General features: G+C 44.8%; 2 protein-coding genes across 11 annotated transcripts in view; both read right to left on the bottom strand.

Moving 5' to 3' along the window:
- The window catches only part of AGBL4 (AGBL carboxypeptidase 4), a 1,484,537-nt gene that overhangs the window by 184,355 nt on the left and 1,273,180 nt on the right, over positions 1 to 27,002 (bottom strand). The gene's annotated exons all lie outside the window — the stretch shown is intronic.
- Positions 24,408 to 27,002, bottom strand: part of BEND5 (BEN domain containing 5) — a 49,830-nt gene continuing 47,235 nt past the window's right edge. For all 3 annotated transcript variants that reach the window (XM_055255119.2, XM_055255120.2, XM_055255121.2), the window contains one exon: positions 24,408 to 24,584. In XM_055255119.2, coding sequence (XP_055111094.1) covers positions 24,427 to 24,584 — 158 coding nt within the window. In that variant the 3' untranslated portion in view covers positions 24,408 to 24,426. The remainder of the gene's footprint in view (positions 24,585 to 27,002) is intronic.

Raw genomic sequence — 27,002 nt, 5'->3', positions numbered from 1 at the left:
CATTGAAGGGGATATCAAGAAAAATAAAAACATATAAAATTCTATGTTATATAAACAGAAGCAAAAAATTATTGCTTTGTTGTTAACTGATAATTAGAGAAATATAGATACACAGCCATGCATTGCTAAAGGATGGGGCTATGTTGTGGGAAATGCCTCATTAGGCAACTGTATGGTTGTACGAACAGCACAGAGTGTACTTACACAAACCTAGATGGTATAAACTACTATATAGCTAAGCTGTATGGTGTACCTATGGCTCCTAGGCTAGAAACCTGTACAGCATGGCACTGTACTGAGTACTATGGGAAATTGTAACTCAATGGAAAGTATTTATGTATCTAAGCATATCTACACTTGATCTTGCCAAAAGGCCAAAAAGTGATATATCTAGACATATCTAAACAGAAAAGGTACAGTAAAATGTAGTATGACGATTTAAAATTGTATACCTCTATAGGGCACTTATAGTATGAAATGGAGCTTGAAGAACTGGCAGTGGTGAGTGAATGGGAAGGCCTTGGACATTACTGTGCACTAGTGTAGAAACACTCTTCACTTAGGCTACAATAAATTTGTTAAAAATATTTTTCTTTCTCAATAATAAATTAACCTCAGTTTACTATGACTTTTTTACTTTGTAAACTTTTTTTTAAACTTTTTGACTCTTAATAGCACTTAGCTTAAAATACAAACACACTGTACTGCTGTACAAAAATACTTTCTTTATATCCTTATTCTATAAGCTTTTTTCTATTTTTAAAATTGTTAATTTTTTTTTTACTCTTTAAACATTTTTGTTAAAAACTAAGACAGGAACACACACATTAGCCTAGGCTCATGCAAGGTCAGGATCAACAATATCACTGTCCTCTACCTCCACATCTTGTGACACAGGAAGGTCTTCAGGGCCAATCACAGGCATGGAGCTGTCATTTCCTGTGATGACAATGCCTTCTTCTGGAATACCTCCTGAAGGACCTGCCTGAGGGTGTTTTTATACTTAACTTCTTTTTATAAGAAGGAGTACCCTCCAAAATAATAATTAAAAGTATAGTGTAGGAAGTACATAAGCCAGTCACACAGTCATTCATTATCATTATCAACTATGATGTGCTGCGCATAATTGTATGTGCTATACTTTTACATGACTGGCAGCACAGTAGCTCTATTTACACCAGCATCACTGCAATCATGTGAGTAATGCTTTCTACTACAATATAACCATGTCTGCACTGTCACTAGGCGATGGGAATTTTTCAGCTCCATTATAATCTTATGGGACCACTGTTGTACACGCAGTCCATCTTTGACCAAAACATCATTATGTGGCACACGACTATAACTGTATGTCACACATTTTAAAGCGTGCATTAGGGAATTAATTTACAAAGAGTACTTTAGACTTCTATACTAATTTTAAAAATAAAGAAAACAGTTTATTAAAGAAACAGAAAACATTAAGAGCAAAAAATGTATAGAAAAGAGAAAGTATAAAATTGGGTGACAAAGTCAAACAGCAGATATGAAATGATGGTAAACAGTCTGAATGATTCTATTAGGGGACAAAAATTCCCAAGCTAAAATGAAAACATTAAATTATGTGCAACTTACAAGGGATAAATCTCATAAAAATTGTTAACATTTATTGCATACTTGCTATGCGTATTGCATTGTACTAAGCATTTCACATACATTGTCTCATCTAATTCTCCCAATAAACATATGAGGCAGAAATATCATTACCCTTGGGTCTCAGGTGTGGCAACTGCAGCATAGGAGGCTAAGTAACTTGACCAGGTCAAACAGCTAACTTATAGTAGAACTGAGATTTAAATCCAGTCTGATCTCAGAGCACAACTTCTTGAACATTACCTTCTTCTGCATCTCAGGCAAAATTACACAGTAATGTTAAAAATTAAACTTCCAAAATGTTTTAGGCACACCAAATTAAATAGAAAGCAGAGGTGACAATGTTAATCACAAAGCAGAATTTGAGGCAAAATTATTTAACAAGGAAGAGGTTGATGGTGTTAAGTTGATAAAAAGCAAAATTTATACTGAAGATTGAACAGTGGTGAACCTGTTGCACCCAACAAAACATTCCAATTTAAAGCGATAAATATTAGAAATTCAGGGAGAAAGCAACAGAAATTGTAGCAGGAGGCTACATGGCATACATAGAGAACAAGAAAAAGTCAATTTGGTTGTTTCCAGTTTCAGACATTCCTACTTAGGTAATTAAAAAGTATATTTAAAAAGCAAAAAAAGATCAACACAAAATTGATGATGTGCTTAACTCCAGGGTAAACAAAGTGATAGGGCATTGAGAAATATGTTGGTAATGTTCTAATTCTGGGGTTGGGTAGTGAGTTTGCAAGTGTTCATTATATGATTATGCTTTATAACTTATGGACCTATATTATTTTATATGTATTAAATATTTTAAAAGATGAAGAAAAATGCCAAAAGGAAACATAAGTAAGGAAAAAGATTTGAAAAATAATAAAGTTTACTTAATGACATGTAACAATTTCTACTCTACAAACATAAATGAATTTGGTAAATTCCAAATGATAAAAAGATATACAGTTTTCATTCTCAAAATATAACTACTAAAACCAGAAATAAGAAACAGTGTTTCAACAACAGGAATAGCTGCAGCTAACTGCCACATGGAGATTGAAATCACTTTTCTAAAAAATATTATGTCAAAGAATAAAAAAATACAAATACAAAATATTTAGAAAATAATGAAAATAAGAAAACAATTTATCAAACTAATGGAAAGCTGCAAGTACATAATTTGAAAAAGAACCAAAAAGAAACCTGTGGAAAAGCAGTAGGAAAGAAGCAGTAAAAATGTAAATAAAAAAAGTTAGAAAACAGAAAAGTAGTAAATTCGATGACAAAATCCAAGAGCTAACTCCATAAATTTTTGTTAAATAAATGAATGCATCAATGACTAAATGATGAGTGCATTAATAAATGAAGTGACTATCTGGGGTTCCCACATCTGAATCCAGAGCTGTCACTTGGATATGGTATCCAAGCTGGCTATGCTCTGAGGGTCAGCCTCTGACATCTGGAATAGTCACTTGGAGAGAAAACTTTGAGCCATCTGGTCACGTTCCTGAGGTTGTTCTTGAGTGAAGCACCCCAGCTAGGACAGCAGTCATCTCCCAGGCTCTCCTTCCTGTCCTGAACTTGCCTAAAGAGTTAACTTGGCTGGGAGTGGCGGCCCATGCCTGTAATCCCAGCACTTTGGGAGGCTGAGGTAGATGGATGGCTTGAGTCCAGGAGTTCGAGACCAGCCTGGGTAACATGGTGAAACCCCATCTTTACTAAAAATACAAAAATTAGCTGGGCATGATGGAGAGTGCTTTTAGTCCCAGATACTTGGGAGGCTGAGGTGGGAGGGTTGCTTGAGCCCAGGAGGCGGAGGTTGCAGTGAGCTAAGATCATGCCACTGCACTCCAGCCTGGGTGACAGAGTGAGACCTTATATCAAAAACGATGACAACAACAATGACAAAAACAACAACAGAAAAGAAAAAGACTTAAGTCTTGGCCTAGTAAGAAGACATTAACCAGCACTGGGCAATTGCGGGAAATGGCAGCTCAGAGCCCCACTCAGAGCCATACCAGCATTGCCAAGGGATGAGGAGAGAGAGCGTCCGTTGACACTCTGCCATGTGCTTGGGCTAATCAACATATTCCTTGGGCATCATTTCCCAGAAAGAATTTCTGGGCTGCTGTTGGGCATCCCAGTGCTCTGTCAAAATAGCCTCTTGAATTATAAAACCACCGGTGACAAAGACTAATCTTCAGAAAAACTCCCAGGGGCTCAGTGTGCTTTGCGGTGAAGTCTATCATTACAGAAGCCCAAGCTCCATGGGCTGGGAATTGGGTGTTTCTCTACAGCGGCTGATGGGAACTGCCAATGTGAGGTCTCAGGTCATGAAGTCCACACCAGACTCTGGCAGCGACACACTTCAGCTGGTGTTTAAGTAAGGGCCATGCCAAGCTGTCTATCAGGTTCTCACATGCCTGACCAGGGTGATTTCTGTTGTCTCACTTTGAGTTTGGGGCCACATTTTTGGCCCCTATAAATATTTTACTTTGTGACTCTGAGAGTGATGCTCTCTGAATGGAAAGGGGCAGGGGAGGAAAAGAACATTGGGTGGGCACATTCCATGTCTTAAGTGTTCCTACGCATTAACTCTTTTAACCCTGTGATGTGGGCAGTATTGTTGCCATTTTTCACATGTGGAAACTGAGGCTTAGAGAGAGGCGAAAGGATTTTCCAAGGTAACATGGGATTTTCCAGGGTCTTGGATAAAAATCACACATTTGTGTTCTTTCACAACCGAATCCAGAGTGAGGGTTACCTTTTGTGGGAAAACTGCCTGGATCTTCCAGCCCACACCCAGGCTCAAAGAGTTGCCCTCTGCTCAGCCTCTCACCTCAGGTGCCTCTCTGTGCATGGGCCAGATAACACCCAGGGCAGGTGATGTGAGCAATGAAGGAGAGCTGGGGCTGGAAGGGTTGTGTCAGGGACTGCAGGGACCCTGAAGAGGGATTGACCATTGTGAATGAGAGGAGCAGATGGGGCTTGATGAACCACAATGATTCTGAGACAAGGCAGGGATGTGGGAGGGCATCTCAGGCAGAGGGCAGCATATTCAAAGGCCCAGAGGCACCGTGAGAAGGACAGTGGGATGACAGGGAGAGCCATGGTTGGGTGGGTTTCTAAGAAGGGCCCTAGAGAAGATCCCTGCTCTAAAACACTTCATTCTGCCAGCAATGGCACCTACTGAAATCTTCTAGGCAGGGAGGTCATGCTTACAGCCTTGTTTTCAAGGGATTATCTGGGCTACCAAGTGTGGGACAGATTGGAAGGGCTGAGCCTAAAGCTCATTCCCTTCTTTCAGGAAGAAAAGCTTCCAAAATACGATAGCCTCTGAGAGGTAACCTGCCACCACCAGTGACACAGAAAATAAATCTCTCTGGCACCAGTGACTTTTCCCCACTGGCCACCTCCCTCTGCCTCCCTTGGCCTCCCTGTCTGGGACCCAATCAGGGGGTGGCTGCTCCAGCATTTCCTGCATAATCAGTCCTGGTGAGGCTGCAAATTCAGGCAGGACCAGGGTGAGAAAGTTGGAAGGGAAGAAGGGAAGGATGGCCACATATTGCCTGAGGACAAAGACACAGGCCTGGCTGGACTCTTATCTCCTTCTCACTGACTGGCTGAGTGGCTTCATGGAAGTCCCTTCTCCTCTCCGGCCTCTGGGTCTCTATCACTAAAAGAAGGGCTCTTACTTGGATAAGGTTCCCCTCCACAGTGACAGCTACTATGCTATCAGTGACTCTCTGGAGCGCAGCACCAAGCCTGCTTCACTGCCGCTTCACCTCCGCCTTTCCTTTCACGAAGTTCAACGAAATGCCTGTTCTTCTATAGGCTCTCAGCTAGGCTTTGTGACTACAAAGACAGATAAAAATACTACTTGTTTACTAAAGTGTTTGTATATGTTGTTAAGTGAGAAACGCAGGCTACTCAAGAGAATGTCATATTTGTGTGTACATATCTTGTCAGTGTGTGTATACAACAGATATACTACACACCTACACACCGAAGAGAAAACCAAAAAGACATACACTAATCTAAATAGTTATTTGAGAGGCAGTGATATTTCTTTATAACTTTGGGCTTTCCCCCCACAAATATTCTTGCATTGCACTTTACTTTTCAAATTAAATAGCAACAGCTACACTTTAGTGAGCACTTACTATTTGCCAGGCATTATTGTTATTATTTTGAGATGGAGTCTTGCTCTGTCGCCCAGGCTGGAGGGCCATGGCATGATCTCGGCTCACTGCAAGGTCTGCCTCCCAGGTTCACGCCATTCTCTTGCCTCAGCCTCCCGAGTAGCTGGGACTACAGGCGCCTGCCACCACGCCTGGCTAATTTTTTTGTATTTTTAGTAGAGGCGGGGTTTCACCGCGTTAGCCAGGATGGTCTCAATCTCCTGACCTCGTGATCCACCCACCTCAGCCTCCCAAAGTGCTGGGATTACAGGCGTGAGCCACCGGGCCTGGCCTGCCAGACATTATTTTGAGAGCTTTGAGTAATTAACCAATTGAATCTTTGCAAAAACCCCATGAAATAGGTCCTGTTGTACACAGGCCCACTTTACAGATGAGGAACCAGAGGCACAGAGAGATTAAATAACGCTGCCAAGGTCAAATAGCTCCTAGGGTGATGAAGACAGCAGTCAAGTCTCCAACAGTGGCAATCTGACTGGAAAGACTGAACTTTCACTATGTCACCACAGGGCCTCTCATAAGCAGCAGTTGCAACTATGAAGAAATGTGGTTCCCCTGCCTTGGAGGGAGGAGAAATACGAACACTCATTCACATCAACAGGGAGGGCACTGAGGTGCTACCTGAGGCGCAGTGGGGTTGTGTGGGACTCTGAGCTCTGAAGTTCCCCTGGCGAGGGCTTCTTACTGTACTTACAGTGCCATGGAGGATGTATTCACTGGAGGAAACTAACTTTCCCGGCTGAGAAAGAAGCAGAGAGAAAAGCCTAAAGGTGGGAACTGTCTGGGGCTGCCCAAAGAAATGCAGGAGCCAGAGCGTGGGGTGGTTTGCTTGTGGAGAGGAAGGTGGGCATGAGAGAGAAGGCTCACAGGTGATCACATGCCAGATACAAAGGCCAGATCGGATACCAGTTGAGCTAAGAGGCCAGGCTTTGTCCTAGTACAGCAGGGAGCCATGGAAGGTTTACCAGCAGGAGAAAGACTGGTTAGACCGGGTTTAAGGGTCCTTCTTAGGGGAACCTCCATTCATTCTCTATCCCTGCTCCCCTCTGTCCCTCTTTTCTTTCAGTGTGGAGGCAGGGAAACCAGGAGCCTTCCTGTTCAACATGCTTTCATACCTTGCCTATAGGCCCTGCACTGGGGAGATCTAAAGATGAGTGAGACTGGGTTCTCCCTACCCCATTACAGAGTTTACAACCAGATATAAAACCATTATTAGGACATAAGGCAGCTCTTTGAAAGATGGCTGGGGTTCGCCACCCCACCAGCCTACCTATGGAGCTTCTGCACATCCGTTAAGATCCAGCTCAGACATTACCTCCCCTAGGAAGGCTCCCCTGACAAACGTCTCACATGGATTTCTCCATCTCTCCTCTTTGGGACATGCCTCACTCCTGGCACTGTGCATCGCTGTCTGTCTGTCTGCCCCTACTGCTCACCCCTGATCACCCCTGACTGGAGGTCCTCCAGGGCCTGACTGCAGGTGATCCACCTCCAGGTCCCAGGGTCCAGCTCCAGCCCAGCCCATGGCCAGCATCCACAGAGTCTACTGACTGGAGGATGACAAAGGCTGGGCTGCACTCCTAGGGGGCTGTGGAGGAGCAGGAATCAGCAAAGGAGGAGAGCTCTGAGGTTCAGAGATGCTGGAAAATGCTACATATTGGAGGTGAGACTAGCTTGGGCCTTGAGTGATGCTACTACCAACTGGCCAAGTGCTTTAATGGCCTCTTATGCTTTTGGGGTGAGCCTGTCAGTTCCCACCTGTGTGAGTTTGTGGGTCCCAGCATTCCTTGTCTTACCAGGGAAGTCATTAACCTTTGGTGTTAAATGTGACTTGTCTGCATACAATCAGGGAGACAAGCACCAGGCACCGCTATGTCACGAAAGTCCCATTTGACATTCTGTCTGTTCCCGCTAATTAACAGGCCCAGAGAGCACACGGATGGGCTTATCCCAGCAATTGCTGCTTACTCCTGGGGCTGGATCTGCACAGTGTTGCCTGCCTGGGTTGAGTACGGAACCAACCCTCTCCCCAGCCCACCAAGCTCCAAAGCAAGCTGTGCCCTTGCCCCTCCATTCCTGTCACCCCTCTCTCACTCCCTCTCTCCCCTCCCTTTCCCCATAATTTCTCTGAGAGTCTTTATTTCCTCTTGCCTGGACCCTGGAAGCAGCGCCCTAACAATCTTCTTGCTTCCAGTCTGTCCTGTTCCAATCCTCCACACTGAAGCCAGAATGAACTTTCTAAAATGCAAACTGGATTACATTCTCCTTGCTGGAAACCTTTCCACAGCAACCCAAGGCTCTTGAGGATGTGGCTCCCATATTGTTCTCCAACCTCCTTTTCCTGAACCACCTCCTTTTCTTACTGTCATACTCGCTCTGGCCCCATCTGTGCTACTCCCTCCTCTTCTTTGCTCTTCTGCCTCCTCCTTTCTCTCTGAATCCTAAAAGCTCCAATCCAACTCAAGGCTCCCCTTCTCCCCCAGGAAGGGGCCCATTCCCTTTCCGGAGGCTCTGAAGCAAGCTTTAGTGTGTGTGGGCTTTCCCCACACATATCCCTTCCTTCTTCTGTTCCACAAACCTGTGTTGAGAGGTACTGTGGGCCAGGCACTGTGCTGGTCACAATCATCCATCCTTCCCTCCAATCCTCAACACCACCCTGCGAGGAGGGAGACAGGCTCTTCAGGACCTGGCCCTTTTCTAACCTGCTTGCCCCACTCTTTGCTGCTCTTTGTCCCCATGGGTAGGACACTGAGCATATCATTTCCCCTCTCTGGCATTCAGTTTCATCCTTAGCAAAATGAGGCCTTTACCTCTCAAGGTTGTTGTGAATTAAAAGTAATAATATTAATACTGATAATAATAACATAGAGCTCTAAACACAGGCCAGATGCTGTTCTGTGTGCTTTATATATATCAGCTCCTTACCCCCACGGTGTGGTCTGTGGGGTTAAGGGACTTGCTCAGCTGCAGGCCTAGCACCCAGGAAGCATCCAGTAGCTGTTGGCATCACTGGACGGTCACGCCTGGCCTGGAGGAGGCATGTGAGATGGGAATATGCCAGGCACGTTCTGGGGATGGCACACAGATGAGCCTGGCTGGAGCTCAGGGCTCATGTTTAATAAAAGGTTAATGAAATTGTCAAATTGACCTTGTCAGTGTCTGCTCAATCCAATTACATGCTTGTGGCCCCCGTGAATGGGGTTAAAACAGGAGTGCACATGAGAGACACCAAAACAGCAGCTATGAGGGAGATGGCGGCCACCCAGGAAACCCTGAAGGGAAGTCAGTGCTGCCCATGTCCCAGTACCTGTCTAAGAACTGCTTGCCACTCCCAGGGGTGCAGCATCCTATTACTTTGGAGAGACAGCAGCTGAGCATCCACTAGACAGGGATGCTTGGTACCATCAACTGATGCCCACACAGTGCCGGGCTCTGTGCTGGCACAAGACTCATGGTGAGCAAGACACAGTCCCTGCTCTTGAGCAGTTCTGGTCTGGTAGGTGAGACAGGGAGGGAAACAAAGAGAATTCAGCAAAGTGAGCAGTGCCCTGATTGATGGCAACCCAGAGAAGGCACACAGTGATCAACCTGGACTCAGGGAGTTTCCGGATAGATGGTTCCTGGGCAGAGAAGCGACCCAGGAGCTGGCCTAGAATAGAGAGAGATGGGGAGGGTGGGAAAAGGGAGAGCCATTCTTAGGGGACAGCCAGGTTTCAGTCAGGAGGACTATGAAGCAATGCTGTGTAAAGCAGCTGAGGTTGCAGAGTTCATTTGTGGTGGAAAAGGTTGGGGTGGGGGTGCTGGGTCCGCAGTGGGAAGCACAGAGCAGCTTTGGCACTGGAGAGGAAAGGCTAGGGCCCACTGGGGTCACAGGATGAAGGGTATGGTGAGTTCCATGAGGGCAGTTTTCTGGAGAATGAGCCCTAGCAGTCCTCTGTGTATGGGGCACTCAGCCCTCCCTGGAATGGTCCGCAGAGCCTGGATCATGTGGACATTTGAGGAAGACAGAGCATCAACTACAGCTTGACCAATTCAAGGCTCTAAGGAGGACCCTAAGGAAGAGGCTAGGTGCACAGCTGCTCCCCTCTCTGCTTGGCCAGTAGCACTTAGTCTTAGTATCAGGGCCTGCCTGCTATTCCCTCTCATCTGGGATAATGTTTCCTGGAATCTTTCAACTGAATAGCCCTTTTCAGTTTACTGAGTTTACTTACATCCCTTTGACAACTGGATCTGCAACATAAGACTGTGCAATAGATATCTTCATTCTTCCCACTTTACAGCTGAGGAAACTGAGGCTTAAGGACACGAAATGCCCCTACCCAAGGCTTGTTCATAACGGAAGTACGACTCATGTGTATTTATTCTGAATTTAAATCTTGAGCACATCCCATTACTATAACATGATCTTTAGAGAAAGAAGGTCGAAAGCTGGATGTGTTGGCATGAGTCGTCCGTGGAGATGGACAGACCCTGAGGGGCCCTCACTTGATAGGCCATCACGTGTCTTACTTTGAGAGACAATCCTGCCGACTGCATTTCTAGGGCTCAATGGGGGCCCCCAAATATGAGAACTACATTTGGATGTTGTCTTCAAAGTAACTCACGTTTAGCCAAGGATTCCTATCAGAACAGGTATTTCTCCATGGCCCCTCCACAGTGCACCCCCAGGGAGGACAAATCTCCAGTCCCCTCCCAGCCAATGGTATCACTGTCCACCCACTCAGCCAAGCCACAGACTGTGGAGTCATCATTTAGTCTTCCTCTTCTCACTTTCTACTTCTAATCAGCAAACCATGCTGGTTTTACCCCATATATAGAATTCTACTTTCATCTGTCCCACCCACCCCTTCAATCTCTCGGCCCCTGCCTTTGCTCCAGGCTTCCACATTTCTTGCCAGGACCATTAAGCCCCCTCGTTTCTGTTCTTCCTAACTCCAGTCTCATCCCTTCCCATTCATCAACTACGATTCCACCAGAGTGGTCCTTCTGAAACACCAATCTGACCATGTCGCTTCCTGGCTCAACACTCTTCAATGACTCCTTGCTGCCACCTCATAGTGAAGTCCAGCTCCTTAGCTAGCCTATGAGGCCTGTGTGCCCCAACAAGTCCTGGCCCCGACCACCTGTGCAGGTCCTCCAGCAGGCCCTGCTTGGACCCCATGCTCCAGACCCTACACTGAAGCTCTCATATTGCTGAAGGGACACAGATTTTTCAGTCGCTCCTTCATCAGTTCAACTTTTCAGCCCCTGTGATATGCTAGACACTTTTCTAGGCATTGCTCTTAGGAAACTTACAGTTTAGCTGAAGATGGGATGAGACAATATTCAGATAAACACAGCAGGATGAGAGGAAAATAAAGCAAATAAAGCAGAGGAAAAGGACGAGAGGGTACCCTGAGGTGGGGTGGGTGCGGGTTCAGAAAATGTGGACAAGGACAACCTTTCTGAAGAGGAAGACATAAACAAAGAACTGAAGGAAGTGGGGGTAGCCTGAGGATTGCTGCAGGGAGACGACTTGATAAGCACATACCTTGCCTCATACTGCTCCCTCTGCCTGTAACGCCACCCCATACCCCTCCTCGGGCCCAGCTCTCACCTGAGAATCAGCACAGCAGTTGCCTCCCCTGGGACACTCAAGGAGAACCAACCAGTCCTTCTTGATGTCCCTGAGTGCCCCACATGGCTTCAATCCAGCCCAGTAACACCCATCCCTTCAATCATTCGTTCATTCATTTCTTGAACAAAAACTGCTTGACTAGTCCCTGTGTGCCAGGCCCTATGCTATGTGTTGGGATGCATCTGTCACTTCCCCCTGCCATGTGCCCATGAGCTCCTGAGAGGCAAGAGGGACTTTCTCTGCTCTACCTCATTATCCTGGTGCTAGTGCAGCACCTAGCCCAGAATGGCTTCAGGTGAGTATTTGCAGAGTGAATAAACATTTGAGATCATTTTATTGAAATACTTCAGAGTAAATTTGGAGACAGGCACTCCCCTACTCAAGAGTAATTTAATAACCACAAATGCCTTTAACACAGTGGAGAGGGAAAAAAAATGTGTGTTTCCTTTATTGCTGCTGTTAAAATAAATGGCATTTTAAATAAATATAGCATATAGAATGTGGCCACACGATGAAATAAATAAATATCTGGTGAAATTATGCATTGCAAAGCAGACTTTTCTGGTCTTTTGGTTATTAAATTTAATCACTTTTGAGCTGTGCCTCTACTCTTTTTTTCCTAGAGGCAGGTACGCTTTTGATTAAAATGTGGGCCCCAGAGCACTTTCACGGGGGAAGGGTGAGCTACATCCCTTGAGGAACTGCAGTGGAGCAAGCCAACGGGATAACAGGGCCAAGGCAACAGCCATGATTTGCTTCTAACTTGATGGACATGTTTATCCCCAGATAGAGTGCACAGCAGTCATGGGGCATATGGAAATCTTGCAATTAAAGCAAACTCTAATTAGAGACTACATATTTAAAATACAAAGGAAGCTTGGAGTGGCAGCCACTCTGGTTGGCTCTGAAACATGATTATCCTACTTCAGTCCCTGCACTGACTGGATTACAAGGAGGGAAACGCATCATGTTGCCACACATGGTTTCTTGCAGTTGAGGAGGGGGAGATCTCTGACTTCCCAGTCCATGAAGTTTTGGAATCCAACAGACTTGGATTTGAATCCTAGCTCTGCCCATTATTACCCCATTGGCCTCAGTGTCCACATCTTCACAATGGGAATGATGACAACTATATCATAGGGCCAAAGAAAGATCAAGTAAAGGCTTTGTGGGGACTCAGTTCGGGGAGTTTATTGACCAGTTAGGTGACTTACATTGCACTTGCCCCTGCCCCCACCCATCCAGCTCAAGAGTGTGCCTTGCCTAAGAGCCACAGGGGAGAGACTGGGAGGGATGAATTCTTATTACATCATTCATCGTGCCCATGGGGCTGAAGGAACAGGCTTCTTCTCGACATTTGTAAGTACCTGAGCAATCAATTTTATGTGTTCACAAGGGGTGGGAACCTGGGATAAGCTGTTTCTCCTTAATTCAAACAGTCCTCAGGAGCAAGGCCGTGGGTCAGTCCCAGGTCAGTGGAAGGGTTGGGGCGAAGGTACTGATAGCAACTCTGGTTAGCTCTGGGATTCTGGCCTAGAGCTGGCATTTCCTGAGCTTGGGCTGGGGTCAAGAGATGAATTTGGAACTGTACCTGACTTCAAGAAAAAGTCACAATCTAGTCAGGAAGACAGGTAAGAAGGGGCACGGAAGTGCATAGCACCAACTCACATTCCTATATTTTACAGTTCAAAAAGTGCCTTCGACCGATCCCTCATTTAATCCTCTCAAGAGCCTGTGAGGGAACAGTGACTCCCTTCTGACTTTCAGCTTCAGGCCAGGTCTGTGTTTCAGCTACACAGAAGAGCAGGCACGGATAGTGCAGTGCAGTGCCCCATCCCCACACACCCGGTACCCTACCAGGTAGAATAAATCAGAACCTTTTTGCTTTTTGCCTTTTTTTCTTCTGGTCTCTTTTTGGTTTATTTGTCTTAAACACTTAAAACATAACTGAAGCCTCTTTTGCACTCTTCCCCACACCACTCCTGATATGGACTATCCCAAAGTTGGCATGTGTCCTTCCTGCCTGAGTGTTTATACTCTGATTGTGCATGTATATGTCTATAAACAATCCATAATAGGTTTTGCATATTTAAAATTTTACATACATAGTCACAGACTCTGTTTCACTCTGCCACTTGCTTTCTTACTGTACATTATGATTTTCAGATTTATTTATGCTGATACATACTCCTCTAGTTCATTTTTTTGTTTGCTGTATTGACATTTCACTCTATGATGAAAGTCAATGTGTGTGTGTGTGTGTGTGTGCGCGCGTGCGCATGTGTGTGCACGCGTGCATGCAGGTAATTCTCCTGTTGGTGGGCATTGGCTTCCACTTTTCCACTTTTTCTACCATCCCGCATTGCTTTACATGGGAAGGAGGATTCAAGGTGAATCTTGAAATGGCTAGAATCCAACCAAAGGAGGAGAAACACTTCTCTTTGCCATATAGCACAGGGCCTGGCACCCAGCTGGCTCTCAGTCATTGCTGATTACTAGAGGCACTGAGGCTTTGATGAAAAGAACAGTGGACCTGGTCTCAGAAGGACTTGCATTTGAATCTTGACCCTCTCCCTTTTAAGCTGTGTGACACTGGGCAAATAATCTAATCTCTCTGGGCTACGGTATCTTCATCAGGAGAAATATAGACTATAATGCCAAGTCCCAAATACTCTTGATATGATCAAATGTATGAATTATTTGCTGTAGCTTCTGACATACAGGAGTTCAACAAGGCTAATTGAATAATTTCCTGATTCTAGGCTGGGGAAACAGTGTGGGGAAAGCATCGGCATGCTCCTGTTGGCTGCCCTTCTCACTCAAAATGCATGAGGGAATGAAAGAAAAAGAGAAAAGAAGAAAAAAAGGCCCCTTATAAGCATAATTTAAAACCTAGGAGAGCAAAACTTCCCTCCAAATCTGGCCATAGTTCCATTCCATCTGTGGTTTTGATTGACCAACACTGGAAATCCCAGTAGGGTCTGAGTAGCACTGGACTGGGCTCTCTGAAGGGCAGCCCCACCCTGCAAAGCCTCCACCTGCCCTCCTGGGCCCTGCGGAGGGCAGCAACAGGCTGGGCTACACAGTGTTAAATCTCTTCCTTTCCAAGAGATTGGAGCCAACAAGGCTTTCTGCTTAAATGACCTATAAACACCTCCCAAAGCTCCTTAGCTCAGAAAAGTGCATGAATCAGCAAAATGAAAATAATTTAAAGACCCACTGGAAAAAAGAACCCTAGATTCTTTTCTTCCACCAGCAATGACAGCCTCTCAGTAGTGGCTGTCATTCTTCATATCCAGGGCCAGGTGCTTCCCACTAGTTTTGGAAAAGAATGTATCAGAGGCTGGAATCTGCTCCCTGATGGGAGGGAGAGGTGGGGGCAGAGGAATAAGGAAGACTAAAAATCTACCTCCCCACCTGGAGTGCTCTGAGGTTTCCTAACCCTGATTTGGATCATGGGATGCTGTCAGGGCCACACCACTTGTGGAGGTTGTGGAGTAGGGACCCTTACACACATATTATAATTGAGCCTGTATAATTGAGGCTCATAGGAAGGAAGTGACCAGCACACAGGCTCCCACAGGTGGAGTGTGACACCCCTAACTAAGCGCTCACACTCCCTGCTTCTGTCACTCTGATGAGAGGGCAGTGCCTGTTAGTGAGCTCCGACTACATACCTGCCGTGGGATGGGCACTTTAGCAACAGCCTTAAATGTTGACATTGTTATTCTTATACTGAAGGTAATACATCAGCTCCTTGTTGCTAATAAATCTCAGGACTCAGAAGGTTGTATGACTTAGCCAAGGTCATGTTCCTGAAACCCACACTCTTTTACTCCACATCCCATGCTGTTCCCACGGTATCAAGGAGGTGGCTCAGGAAAGACCTGACAGAGACGTACAACCCTGAAATGCGCCCCCTTACCCTAAACATGTTTGATCTCCCCTCTGGACATAGGGTGGATGCTGTGTCTGACACACCTCCGTGGGCTGAGTGGTTCCAGGCTCCAGGAGCTGCACGAAGGAGGTGCTGCTCTGGACATGGCTGCCCTGGGCACTCCCCATCTGCACCATTGCATTGTGGTGCTCATAGTCAGGTTCCCACCTGGCAGTGCCAGCACTTAAGGAGGCAGTGCCAGCACTTAAGGAGGAAGGGCAGATGGCCATCTGCCCCTCATCATCTCTCACCTGAGTTATTCCCCCAATAGCCTTCTCAACTCCTCCCTCTCCCTCCAAACCATTCACCATTCCGATGCCAGCATCATTTTTCTAAGGCACAAAGCCCCACCCTTCAGTGTGTCCATGATCTTCAGAGTTTAGCAGCTCAGCCTGGAACCAAGGCCCTCCATGACTGGGCCTCTACCCACCTCTCCAGCCTCATCTCCCACTACCAGCTTCACTTTCATACCTTGAAACATCTGAACTCATCCTACCCTCTTCCACCTCTTGCCCATTGCTCACAATAATTATAAACACTTATGTAGTGCTTCCTATGTGCTAGGTGTAGTTATAAGTGCATTGTAGATATTGTCTTAATGCTCACAGAAACATGAAGCCTTCCATTTTATGGAAGAGGAAACTGAGTCCCAAACCACATAAGTAACTTGCCTGAGGTCACAGAGCTGGTTAGCGGCGAAGCCCATAGTCATATTCTGACAGTGAGAGGTCAGAGTTCTCAAACTTAACTATGGCCAAATCCTTTACTTCTTTCTTGACTTGGTGATGGCCTATCAAACTTCAACCCATGAGAACAAGAGGAGAAGGCTTCATGACCTCCTCATGGAGGGCTCCCTTGATCCCTCAAGGCCTTATACCCCTAGGCAGAAATAACTTTTTTGGTATTTATTTCCCACAGCATTTCCTCACCAGGGACCAGGCTTCTAGGGAGAAGTCCATGCCATCCGTACTGGCTCTGTACTGGGCCTGGGGACTCAGAGATTAACACAAGGTGGTCCCCACCTTAAAGGGCTTAGCCCAGGGAGAAAGATAGACACACAATGACGGGACAGCTTGATGAGGCTCTACCAGAGGTCATAAGAGGTGCCACAGAGCAGGGGGAGGGGTTCCAACCCAGGCTGGAGATGGAGTACAAAAGATCTCCTGGGAGGAGGAGAAGAAGCATGTCATAGAGCAGAGGAGGCAGGAGAAGTTTCAGATGGAAAAAACAGCTTATGACAATGTTGAGAGATCTAAGGTAGCATCTAGCGTGATCATTAAGACGCCAGATATTGGAGTCACACAGGCTTAGATGCCAGTTCAGGCTCCTCCAGATCACAGCTGTGCCATCTTGGTTAAATTACTTAACCTTATTAAGTCAGTTTCCTCATTTGTGAAATGCAAATGGTAATAGTACCTGCTTCACAGGGTTGTGTGAGAATTAAAAAGTGAACAGTGCTACCACATAGTAAATGTTCAATAAATATTAGTTAATTAAAAAATATCACCCAAGGCTGGGTGCGGTGGCTCACGCTTGTAATCCCAGCACTTTGGGAGGCCGAGGCAGGCGGATCACGAGGTCAGGAGATCGAGACCACGATGAAACCCCGTCTCTACTAAAAATACAAAAAATTAGCCGGGCGTAGTGGCGGGCGCCTGTAGTCCCAGCTACTCGGAGAGGCTGAGGCAGGAGAATGGCGTGAACCCGGGAGGCGGAGCTTGCAGTGAGCCGAGATTGCACCACTGCACTCCAGCCTGGGCGACAGAGCGAGACTCCGTCTCAAAAAAAAAAAAATCACCCATAACTGTATCTCTTGCACGTAGCACAGTGTAGGGGTTCAGCAAACATGTATAGAGATGAATTAACACAGTCCTGCCTGCAGTTCACTGACAGCCTTGTGAGGAAGAGGAAGCTAAATTAATATTACGATACAATCCTCTGAGTGCTAAGGTACAGAGAAGACTGGGGCTGGGAATGAAGGATGGAGGAAGATTTGGAAAACTAGAGAAGGGAGGGAGTCCTTTAGGAATAGATGGTAACAGGCTCTTAGAGGAAATGATATTTAATCTGAGCCTTCAAGCGCAGAGAGGATAGTTGTTTTTTTCTCCCATGGTTAATGATCTAAAAGAGGGACAAGGATGAATTAGGGCCCCAGACTGAGCAGGGCCAAGCAGCTGAAGGTAGAGAGGCAGAGGAGCGGGGGAAAGTGTAAAGCTTGAGGGTGCTCCACAGGGGCAGGACAGTGTGCATAGTGCAAGGCCATTTATAACTGGGCTGACATATGGCTGATTCCAGAAAATCATTTAAATTGAGTCACTCTTTTCCCAGAGGTGGGAGTAGGGTAAGGTTTATGTGAGGTGGAATTGGGGTATAGTGTAAGAGACCCTCACAGTCCCCGTGATCACTGCAATTCAGACCCTAAAGTCTCCAGAAATGATCTCAACATGGAAACCATATTTCTGCTGAGTGCTGGCCATAGCTGCAGGTGGCCACGAATGAGAAATGCTGAGGAATCAGTGGCAGGGAACCAAGGAGAATGACGCAGGGAACACCACCTTGGCATTTGTTCCCTGTGTGGCTTCTCTGATGGCTGCTGCAACAAGGCCGATGGGGTCCAGTGTGACTGTTGGCAATACGGGCTCACTAAGGATTTCTGGGTAAACTTTAGGTGCCTATTCCAGGGGTGAGGAGGGTCCCTGGCCCAGACTCCTCACAGAACAGAACAGTATGCGGGTGACCCAGGCCCTGGATATTTATTACCTTCCTCTCCCCATTTTAACACTGCCCAGATCAGAAACCCCTGTGGTCTGACACTAGGCAGTGGCCAAGGCCTGGGCTGCCTGAGCTCACAGGGACAGAGCTGTCTTCCCAGCACTGGGACTGAGTTGTGGTGACCCCAGGGTTTGCCTCTGCTCCATCGCTCTCCCTCCATCTGTAGGGTCCTTCGCTGTCATCGAGGCCTGGATTGGGCCCCAGTCTCCTAATAGGTCTTTGACTTTTGTCATTTATTCATTCAATAACTTTTTAATGAGTGTGCACTATATGCTAGGTTTTGGGAACGCGCAGTGAACAAAACAGAAATCAAGAGGCTAAAGTGGATGGTGAATGGAATTATGTTACAGTTTGTGAATTATTCAGATAATTCACATAACAGGAACAGAGAGAAATTATTCAGATAAGAGGAACAGAGAGAGAGGAAATTGACAACTTGGCATAAGTACTGGTCAATAAATCTGGTTATTGTTTGTTTATTTGGGGTGGGTGGGTGGGTGGGCGCTGGTGAATAGGGAGGGATTGGGGGGTCTTTTGTAGTTTAAACACAACCTGTAAAGAAGATCTTGACCAGCTGAAATGTTGGGCTGAAACCAGTAAGATGAAATGTAACAGGGACGAATGCAAAGTCCTGTATTTCGTTTAAGAAATATACTTGAAAATTTTACACAATTAAAGGGTGGGGAGGACTAAAGAGCTGTTAGGATTAAAAAGAAGAGGAAAATAAGAACAAAAAGATTTCACATTTACTGAAGGCTGGAACTGGGGTCGAGTGGGGACTGCAGGTGTGGCACAGTGGCAGGTCGGTATGACTACCCAACAACTGCATAATGAGCAGGGGGACTGGGGTTGGGAGACTTTAAGAAACTTGTCCAATTTCCTCTAATCTAATAAATAGTGAACGCAGGGTTTGAATTCAGTGTCAGTCTCTCTGGCTCCAAAATTGAAGCTCTTTCCCTTATAACACAGTAAACTAAAGGGACAAGTATCGTGTTAGCCAAAAAGAGAGAATAAGGGACTGGTAATATTTCCCTCACCACATACTGTCAATATTACCTTACTGAGCCTTATTGTCTCAATATGAGACAATTCTATTGCTAAAGATGCTAATTCAAAGTCCGAGAGTATGAGGTGACATCTTGCTGACCAAACTCTTCCTGGAGCACCACGTCCAGTCCTGAGTCTCATCTACAGGGGCAGATCCATAAAAGAGCAACCAGGATGGTCAGAGTTCTCAGGATTAGGGAACTGAGATACCGAATGCCTGGAATACCTTATTCACATTATCTTACTTAACTCTTGACATAATCCTGTGAGATAGATACTACTATTCCCGTTATTAAAATGAGAAAACTGAAGCTCAGAGAGGTTAAGAACTTATTTAAGGTCACACACCACTAAGTGGAAGAAACAGGATTTGAACACATGGCTGTCTAAATCCACACTCCCCACTCTTTCCCACATAGCCTGCCACACATGAGAAATGGTGAAGCAGAATTTGAGCTATTTATTAGTTGGTGAGGAGAAATGACAGCCACCTTCAACTCTACAAAGTGCTGTGAGTGGAAACATTCGGTGTGGCTTGAAAGGGAAGAATGTGAATGACTTTGAAAGTCTCAGGGAGGTAGATTTTTAGCTCAATGGAATAATATTTTACTGACGGCAATAACTGGATGGACTCTTGGGTGCGAATATGAATTCCTTGTGCTTGGAGGTATTCAAGCATGGTCTGGAATGGCATTTGCTTACAATGGGGAGGAGATTCAGGTGGAAAACCTCAAAGTTCATTTTTGATCCTTAGATTCCATTAAGCCTATGAAGCTGCCTGGCAGAAAGGGATCAAGCTCTTCAAAATAAGTGAAAATATCTATTGGTTTGTCTATTTGCAGACATATAGGCGAAAATTATATGCCCAAGTTCACATTGGTCCATGAGGAAACTAAACACAGAAAATGAAATGGATTCTGCTGAAACTACTTATAGGTTTTAAAGTTTTCCTTTTCTACAAAAAAGTAGCCAAACTCTGGAGAGATACGCAGTCTTGGCTATAATAAAATAAAATATAACAAGGTGCTATTTTTCACCTATTAAGTGGGCAAAATAATTTAAAAAGTGGTCACACCCATTATATGTATCAAGAGTGATAAAATGTCATTCCTTTTGACCCAGGTACAACCACTCTAAGAAAACGACGGAAAATATAAAGAGAAAACACTGTGAAACAGAAAAATCTTCATCTGGGTTTAATTTATAAAGAGTCTAAAAATCCAAGGATGTGTAAATGGGCCACTTGGGTGGCAGTGAGTAGGGGCTGAGGTAGGTGAGGGGAGCTGGAAGCCGAGGAACGAGCTAGTCAGCATGCATGGGGGAAAGCCCCCATGTACGGAGAACTATGGGATAAGCAGAAGATGTCCAGAGAGCCAGAGGTGGGTATGAAAGCCAAGGTCACTGCGTACGGGGTCAGCAGGTTAGGAGGAGCACACTTCAGTGAGGAATGAACAGGTGTAGGGAGAGAAGAGAGGAGAGGAAGCCCAACATTAACACTGACAGCCATTTAGCCCCTCTCTTGCTGGGGCACATTAATTACACTCTCATTACTCCTAATACCCCCATAACTAGACCTTATTTCCTCCATTTTGCAGATGAAGAAGGTTGTGTTAAGAAAGACGAAGTAACTTGCCTCATTTGTTGGTAAGTGCTAGAGTTGGGAACTAAACTCGCATGCATCTGCCTCCTAACTCTAGCTCACTTTACCCCGGTGCGTGATGAAAAGTGTGCAGCCAGGCCCTTCACAAACCCCTGATCTGTGGGTTAGGTCTTGGGCAGCTGACCAGGTGGTTTACTCAATTGCAGCTTTATGTTGGTCCACTTTGTGGATGTTGGAACTGATAGTTATGAATTTTATGGAGCAATGGTGAAACATGTTAAACGCAAAGGGAAGGATACAAACCTGGCTATGTGCTATAATCATAGGTATGGAAAATACATATTTTCACCCTGGAAAAAAGACTACGTGAGATACATCAGAGTGCTTTCAGCAGTGCAGTTTGGGGGGTATTTCCTATTTTTGGCAGTAATTTCTATAAAGTAGTTTTTCTCTATAATTACAAAATAAATCACAAGTTAGAAATGCCTACAGGAAGCATACAAGCACGAAAAAGTCACCAATACACTTTCCTAAGCAAGGAAATAAAGCCAAGCCCCATCTCTCGGTTTCATCTGGTATCAGAAAACTTGTTGCCAGGGCTTCTGAAGACAGTGGCCAAACCTCATTGATTCAGGTCCTGCCAATTCAGTATTGACAGTCCTCTCCTACACAACTCACTGGCCTGGCACAAGAATCAAAAGACTCTTAAGTGTACAAGTGAGGGAAAAATCATTTGAGCCTAGACGGAAAGTCACCTTCTGCATTGTGTCCAGCTGAACAGCATTTGGTGGCCATGAAGAGGAATTCTAAACAGGTGTTAGGGCAGTCTCAGTTACTTAAGAAGAAATTTACTCTCAATTTCAAGTATCCTCAGGCACATTAGAAAGACCATCAGTTTGTTGGCTCCTCATCCATTTTTTTTTTAACATAGGGAACACTCTTATTCCTTCATTTTAATGAAGGTCTTCTAATGACTTTAACTGATATTTTTCAAAAGTGACATCTGTGTTAAAATACACGTTCCCAGCCTTGTCCCAGATCTACCGAATCAGGCTCTCCAAGCCAAAGCACAGGAAATGTGTATTTTAAGCACCTCAGCCAATTCTTAAGATTGGGCAAGTTTGTGAAACACTCTACCAAACAAAATGAATTTGAGTTTTTATATATATTTGAATGTAATGAAACTGTGAATGTTTATAAGCAGTACTGTCATTCCCAGTCCCTCCAAATGGCCTGAATTAAGAAGACTGATTTCCATTGACTAAGACTTAGGTTGGGTTTCCCCTAAACATATCCTGAGATTATGTGACTAGATTCTCAGCCTAGACCATAATTTTCCACTCATCTTTCAGGGAAGAGGTAAAAGGGCAGGTTTTTCACAGACCTGAGTTCTGATCCAGGTCCACTGCTGACAGCTCCAGGACCTTGAGCAAGAAATTATTTAACCTTTTTTGAGCCCATTTCATCATTTCTATGGGTGTAAGAATGATGGTCTTACCCTCATATTACAATAACAAGGCACCAGGTACACAACAGAGGCCAAAACGTCTCAGCCTAATTAGTGTGTGGAGCCTCCTGATTACATCAGAATTGGTTCTTACACGCATGATTCCTTGTTGCATCTACTTCTGATTTCATTCTGCCTTTTACGCTATGGATAATAACGAACATCTGCAAGGATCTTTTTGGTTTATAGAGCCCTTTTTTTCGATATTATCTAGATCACTCTCCACAACAACCCTGAATTAGGGATCATTCTCTCCACACCAGAAGAAACAAGGCCCAGAGGTCAAGTGACCTGCTTGGAAGTGGCGAATCCAGGATTTAAACCCAGATCCCATAATCTTTAACTGCCCTGTTCTCTTGAATAGATGCATCAAACATTACACAAAGCACTTTCAAAAATATCACAGCATTTTTATTGTAGTTATTTCCACAACTATTCCCCCTTACCTAAAAGCGCTTGTAAAGCAGGTACCTTATTTTATCAGTCTTTGAGGAGAAATGCAGAGCCTCTGGGTGTTAGTGTCTTTGTTATGCACAGAGAGAAAAGGGGATGCGCTCAACAATGATGCAAAGTTTTTCTTCCCAGCATCTCACGCATTCCACGCAACTCATGCCTGAGCTTCCCCGCGCCCTTAAATGAACACATCTTATCAAATATTTATTGAACGTCTATCTACTAAGTGTCAGGAACTTTGCTTACCTTGTGAAATGAGTTAACATACTATGTTAAACACTTAGAAAAGTCTTGACACATATTAACTATCTGTTATTATTAATATTATTAAGTTATCCACACGGCCTATGAGGTAGGCATTATTTTCCTCCTTATTACTGATAAGAACTCTGAGAATAAGTTTCATTAACTGAAAGACAATTAAAATAAAAGTTCTCAAAGTGGCAGCCACCTCTCCTACTTACTCCAGGGACCCTGAGCTTTTGGTTACAGACTACCAATTAATGGATGAACCATTAGAGAAACCAGAGGCCACTTTTCTAACCAACGATAACAGCCAATAATCAGAAATGAATAACAGTCGCCAGCATTTATTGAACACTTCTGCTATCTCTAATCCTTGCAGCACCTCTAAAAGGTAGGTATTATCTCCCTTTTGTGAAATAGAAAATGGAAACTCAGAGAGGACAGGTTAAGCCCAAAGCAGGCAGGGGAGCCAGGCTTGGAATCCAGACGCATCGGCCCAAAGCCCTTGCCCTTTCTAATATGCCATGCATACTTCACAGGCATTACAGAAAGCAAAGTGCAAACCAACAGGAAGTTCTAATGTGGTTTGCCAGAATGTGTGCCAGGCACCTTAGAGACTCAGTAACTGAATAAAGAATGAGATAAAAATTATGTAACTTGAAAGAACATTTGAGATACAAGATAGGATGAAAGAACCGATACCAGGTAACATTGCCCCTAGTTCCTGAATGTAATCCTATACTCATCTAACATTATCACCCCGTCGTCTTCACCCCTTTACAAAAAGATTGATTCAAATTATCAGGGAAGCTGAATTTCAGATCACCTTGAGTGAGAAAGGTGACTGGTCCAAGATCTGGCCTTTGAAGTCAGAGAAAGATACCTGCTTTTGAGACAGCCTTCAGATCTGCAGAAAGCAACCACATCTCTTAGGAATTTTCTGTCCTTCAGCCGGAATATTCCTCCCCTGAAAGGAAGGGCATGCCAGGTGGCACAACACTCTGGTCACCCCCACCGTATACGTAATATACTAAAGAAATGAGGATAAAGACTATCTACATCAAAGAATTCATGAAAATTTATTATAGAACAAAATAGAGCCACAAAGAAGTCCTTGGATGGTAAAAATATCCATTCAAATCCAGTCAAGTGACAGGCAACTCAGGCAACCTTATCCCCCTCCAAGAAGAGTGTTTTCCCCATTCCCAGAAGGACACCAGTGCCAGGCTGCTCCTGAGTCTCAGCAAAGCCACCTGTCTTCTTTGGAGTGTCCACACTCAGAACAAGCCGCTGACCCCAGAACCCGATGGATCCCTGCCCACACACCACCACGCATGGTGGGGTCTGATTTGGACGGCACCATCGCTCGCAAATCACATGCCACACAAGGAAAACACGAAAGCTTTATGAAAAATCCAAAGTTTATTGCAAATTGTATTTTGCTTCCCTTCGTTCTTCATTTTTACAGGATTTATTGATATCCATGATTTTTTCACAGATGTACTTGTTGACTTTGGAGAGTCTCTGTGCAATTTCAGTTTCATCCACAGTTTCTTGTGCTATTCTGTCATACAAACACTCTAGATGGGGAGAAGAAACAAGGCCAAGGATTAATGGTGAATTCGAGTAAAAATCTTTTAAGGAGGGTAAAAGAAAATGCGCCTCTCAACATACTTCCCAAATACCAGTTCATGTATCTGGCATAGCTATATTTTAAAATTTGCATCATAGAATGTACTTAGAAAAGAGGAGATACACACTGTAAATGTACACTTTAAAAGTAATGATAAAGTGCCCACGTGTCCACCACTCCGTGGAGCAGGATACTATTGGTTCCTCCTGGAACCTGGAGGCCCCTCCCTAATTCTTTCCTCTCCACCAGAGATAACCATTCTCCTGAACTTTTGCTTTTTTTTCTTTTAGTGTTAACACATGTATGTATCCTTAAATAAAATAGAGTTTATTTTCCATTTTCAATCTTTTTATAAATGTGCCCACTCTATATATCATCCTGACTTGCTTTTTTTTTTTTTTACTCAAATCTTATAGTTTTGAGATTTTCTCATGAAAAATACATTTGTGGCCGGGCGCGGTGGCTCATGCTTGTAATCCCAGCACTTTGGGAGGCCGAGGCGGGCGGATCATGAGGTCAGGAGATCGAGACCACGGTGAAACCCCGTCTCTACTAAAAAAATACAAAAAAATTAGCCGGGTGTTGTGGCGGGCACCTGTAGTCCCAGCTACTCGGAGAGGCTGAGGCAGGAGAATGGCGTGAACCCGGGAGGCGGAGCTTGCAGTGAGCCGAGATTGCGCCACTGCACTCCAGCCTGGGCGACAGAGCGAGACTCCGTCTCAAAAAAAAAAAAAAAAAAAAAAAAGAAAAATACATTTGTAGGTCATTCATTTTCACTGATGAGTAGTGTTCTATTGTATGGCTCTATCACAATTTGTTTATCCATTTTATTGTCAATGGATACTTGGTTTTGCAATTAAAAACACTCTGGCACATGCTTCTGGGGAAGACATGCAAGAAATTCTCCAGTATCAGCCCAGGCGTGGACTTGCTGAATGTTAAGATGTGTGCATATTCAACTTTATTAGGCGATGCCTGGTAAATTGTTTGCCAAAGTGGTTGTGCTGACTGGCACTCCTAGCAACAGCGTATGCAAGTAGTACTGGTTGCCCCATTTCAATAGTACTTGACATTGTCACATTATTAAGGTTCTGACAACCTGGTGGGTGTGAAGTAGTGTCTCACTGCTGTGATTACTAATGAGGCTCAGTACGGCCACTCTCTTATTGAGTCCACCATTTGCTGTAATAAAGCAAAAAGCCAGCTCCAGATAAGGTCTGGCTGAAGCCTGACTTCAATTGACTGCCTAGCCTGGGGACCTGGTGCAACTCACTGCCCTAGATTCCTCACCTCCTAAATAAGGATAACAAACTATAGAGCATTTTGTTTTTAATGCTGCCATGAGGCATGTGGGATAAACATGTTGCCTTTTTCAAGCTGTAAGGAATACTACACCTGTATGGGGTTGTTCTGAGTATTTTATGTATTTACAACTATTAATTCCTAGGGTCTAACACAGTGTTTGGCACAGTGGCAAGCTTAAGTAAATATATGTTAAATGACTGAATAAATGCTTTTCCAGAGATACCTAAGGGAACACAAATATTCTGGACAGAATGGGACTAGGGTGTGGGTGGTGAATGTACCATGGGAATGTGTAATAATGGGCAAAACCCTTGGGGACTCTTTGAGCCTGAGTTTTCTCAACTAAACAGGAATGACAATCCAACCTTGAGGAATTGCTATGGAGAACAAGCAAAATCTCGTCATTACCAAACCAGCTCAGAACAGGGAATTGTCTCAGAGATGCAGAATGCCAACACTAGAGGGGATTGGGAAGACTAACTTGTGCTAACCTTTCCACTAACATATGAGAAGCCCGAGGCCTGGAGAAAGGGAGTAGGTATAGGGCAGAATCCACTGCTACCTGCCCATACGCTGAGCCCTTCCCTGGGCACAGAGCCAGCCAGTCGGCCTCCTGTTGCCATCCGTGCTGCAGGTGCACCTGCTATAAGCGTTCTTTCTCTGAGGCACACTTTTCTTTCCACCGAGAAGGGTTTTGCCAAAAGAAGCCTTTAAAAGCTCTTAATTGACCTCTACCAGTCACTTCCTGACTATTCCCAAGCCTGACTAATCCTCACTTCATCTTTTCTTGGCCTTTCCATAAGGACTGAGAGACAAGAAGGTAGGAGGCCCTGTCTCTCCCGTCCCACCTCAGCTATATTCATCTTCCTTTCCAACCTATTCCACCTGTCAGTGACTTTGCTCCTCTCTGCTTAAGTCCTCCCCCTTCACCTGCCTAAGCTCTACTCATTCTTCCAGATTCAGCCTTCTTGAAACCTAGTATCAGATTGAGTTAGGAGACCCCACTCTACCTAGAACTCCGTGCTCCCACACCTGTCTCGGTTTTTCTCTCTGTCAAAGC

Source organism: Symphalangus syndactylus, chromosome 12 (genome assembly GCF_028878055.3).
Source record: "Symphalangus syndactylus isolate Jambi chromosome 12, NHGRI_mSymSyn1-v2.1_pri, whole genome shotgun sequence".
Lineage (NCBI taxonomy): Eukaryota > Metazoa > Chordata > Mammalia > Primates > Hylobatidae > Symphalangus > Symphalangus syndactylus.
Note: the sequence above shows the minus strand (reverse complement) of the source record. Positions and strands in the feature narration are given on the sequence as shown.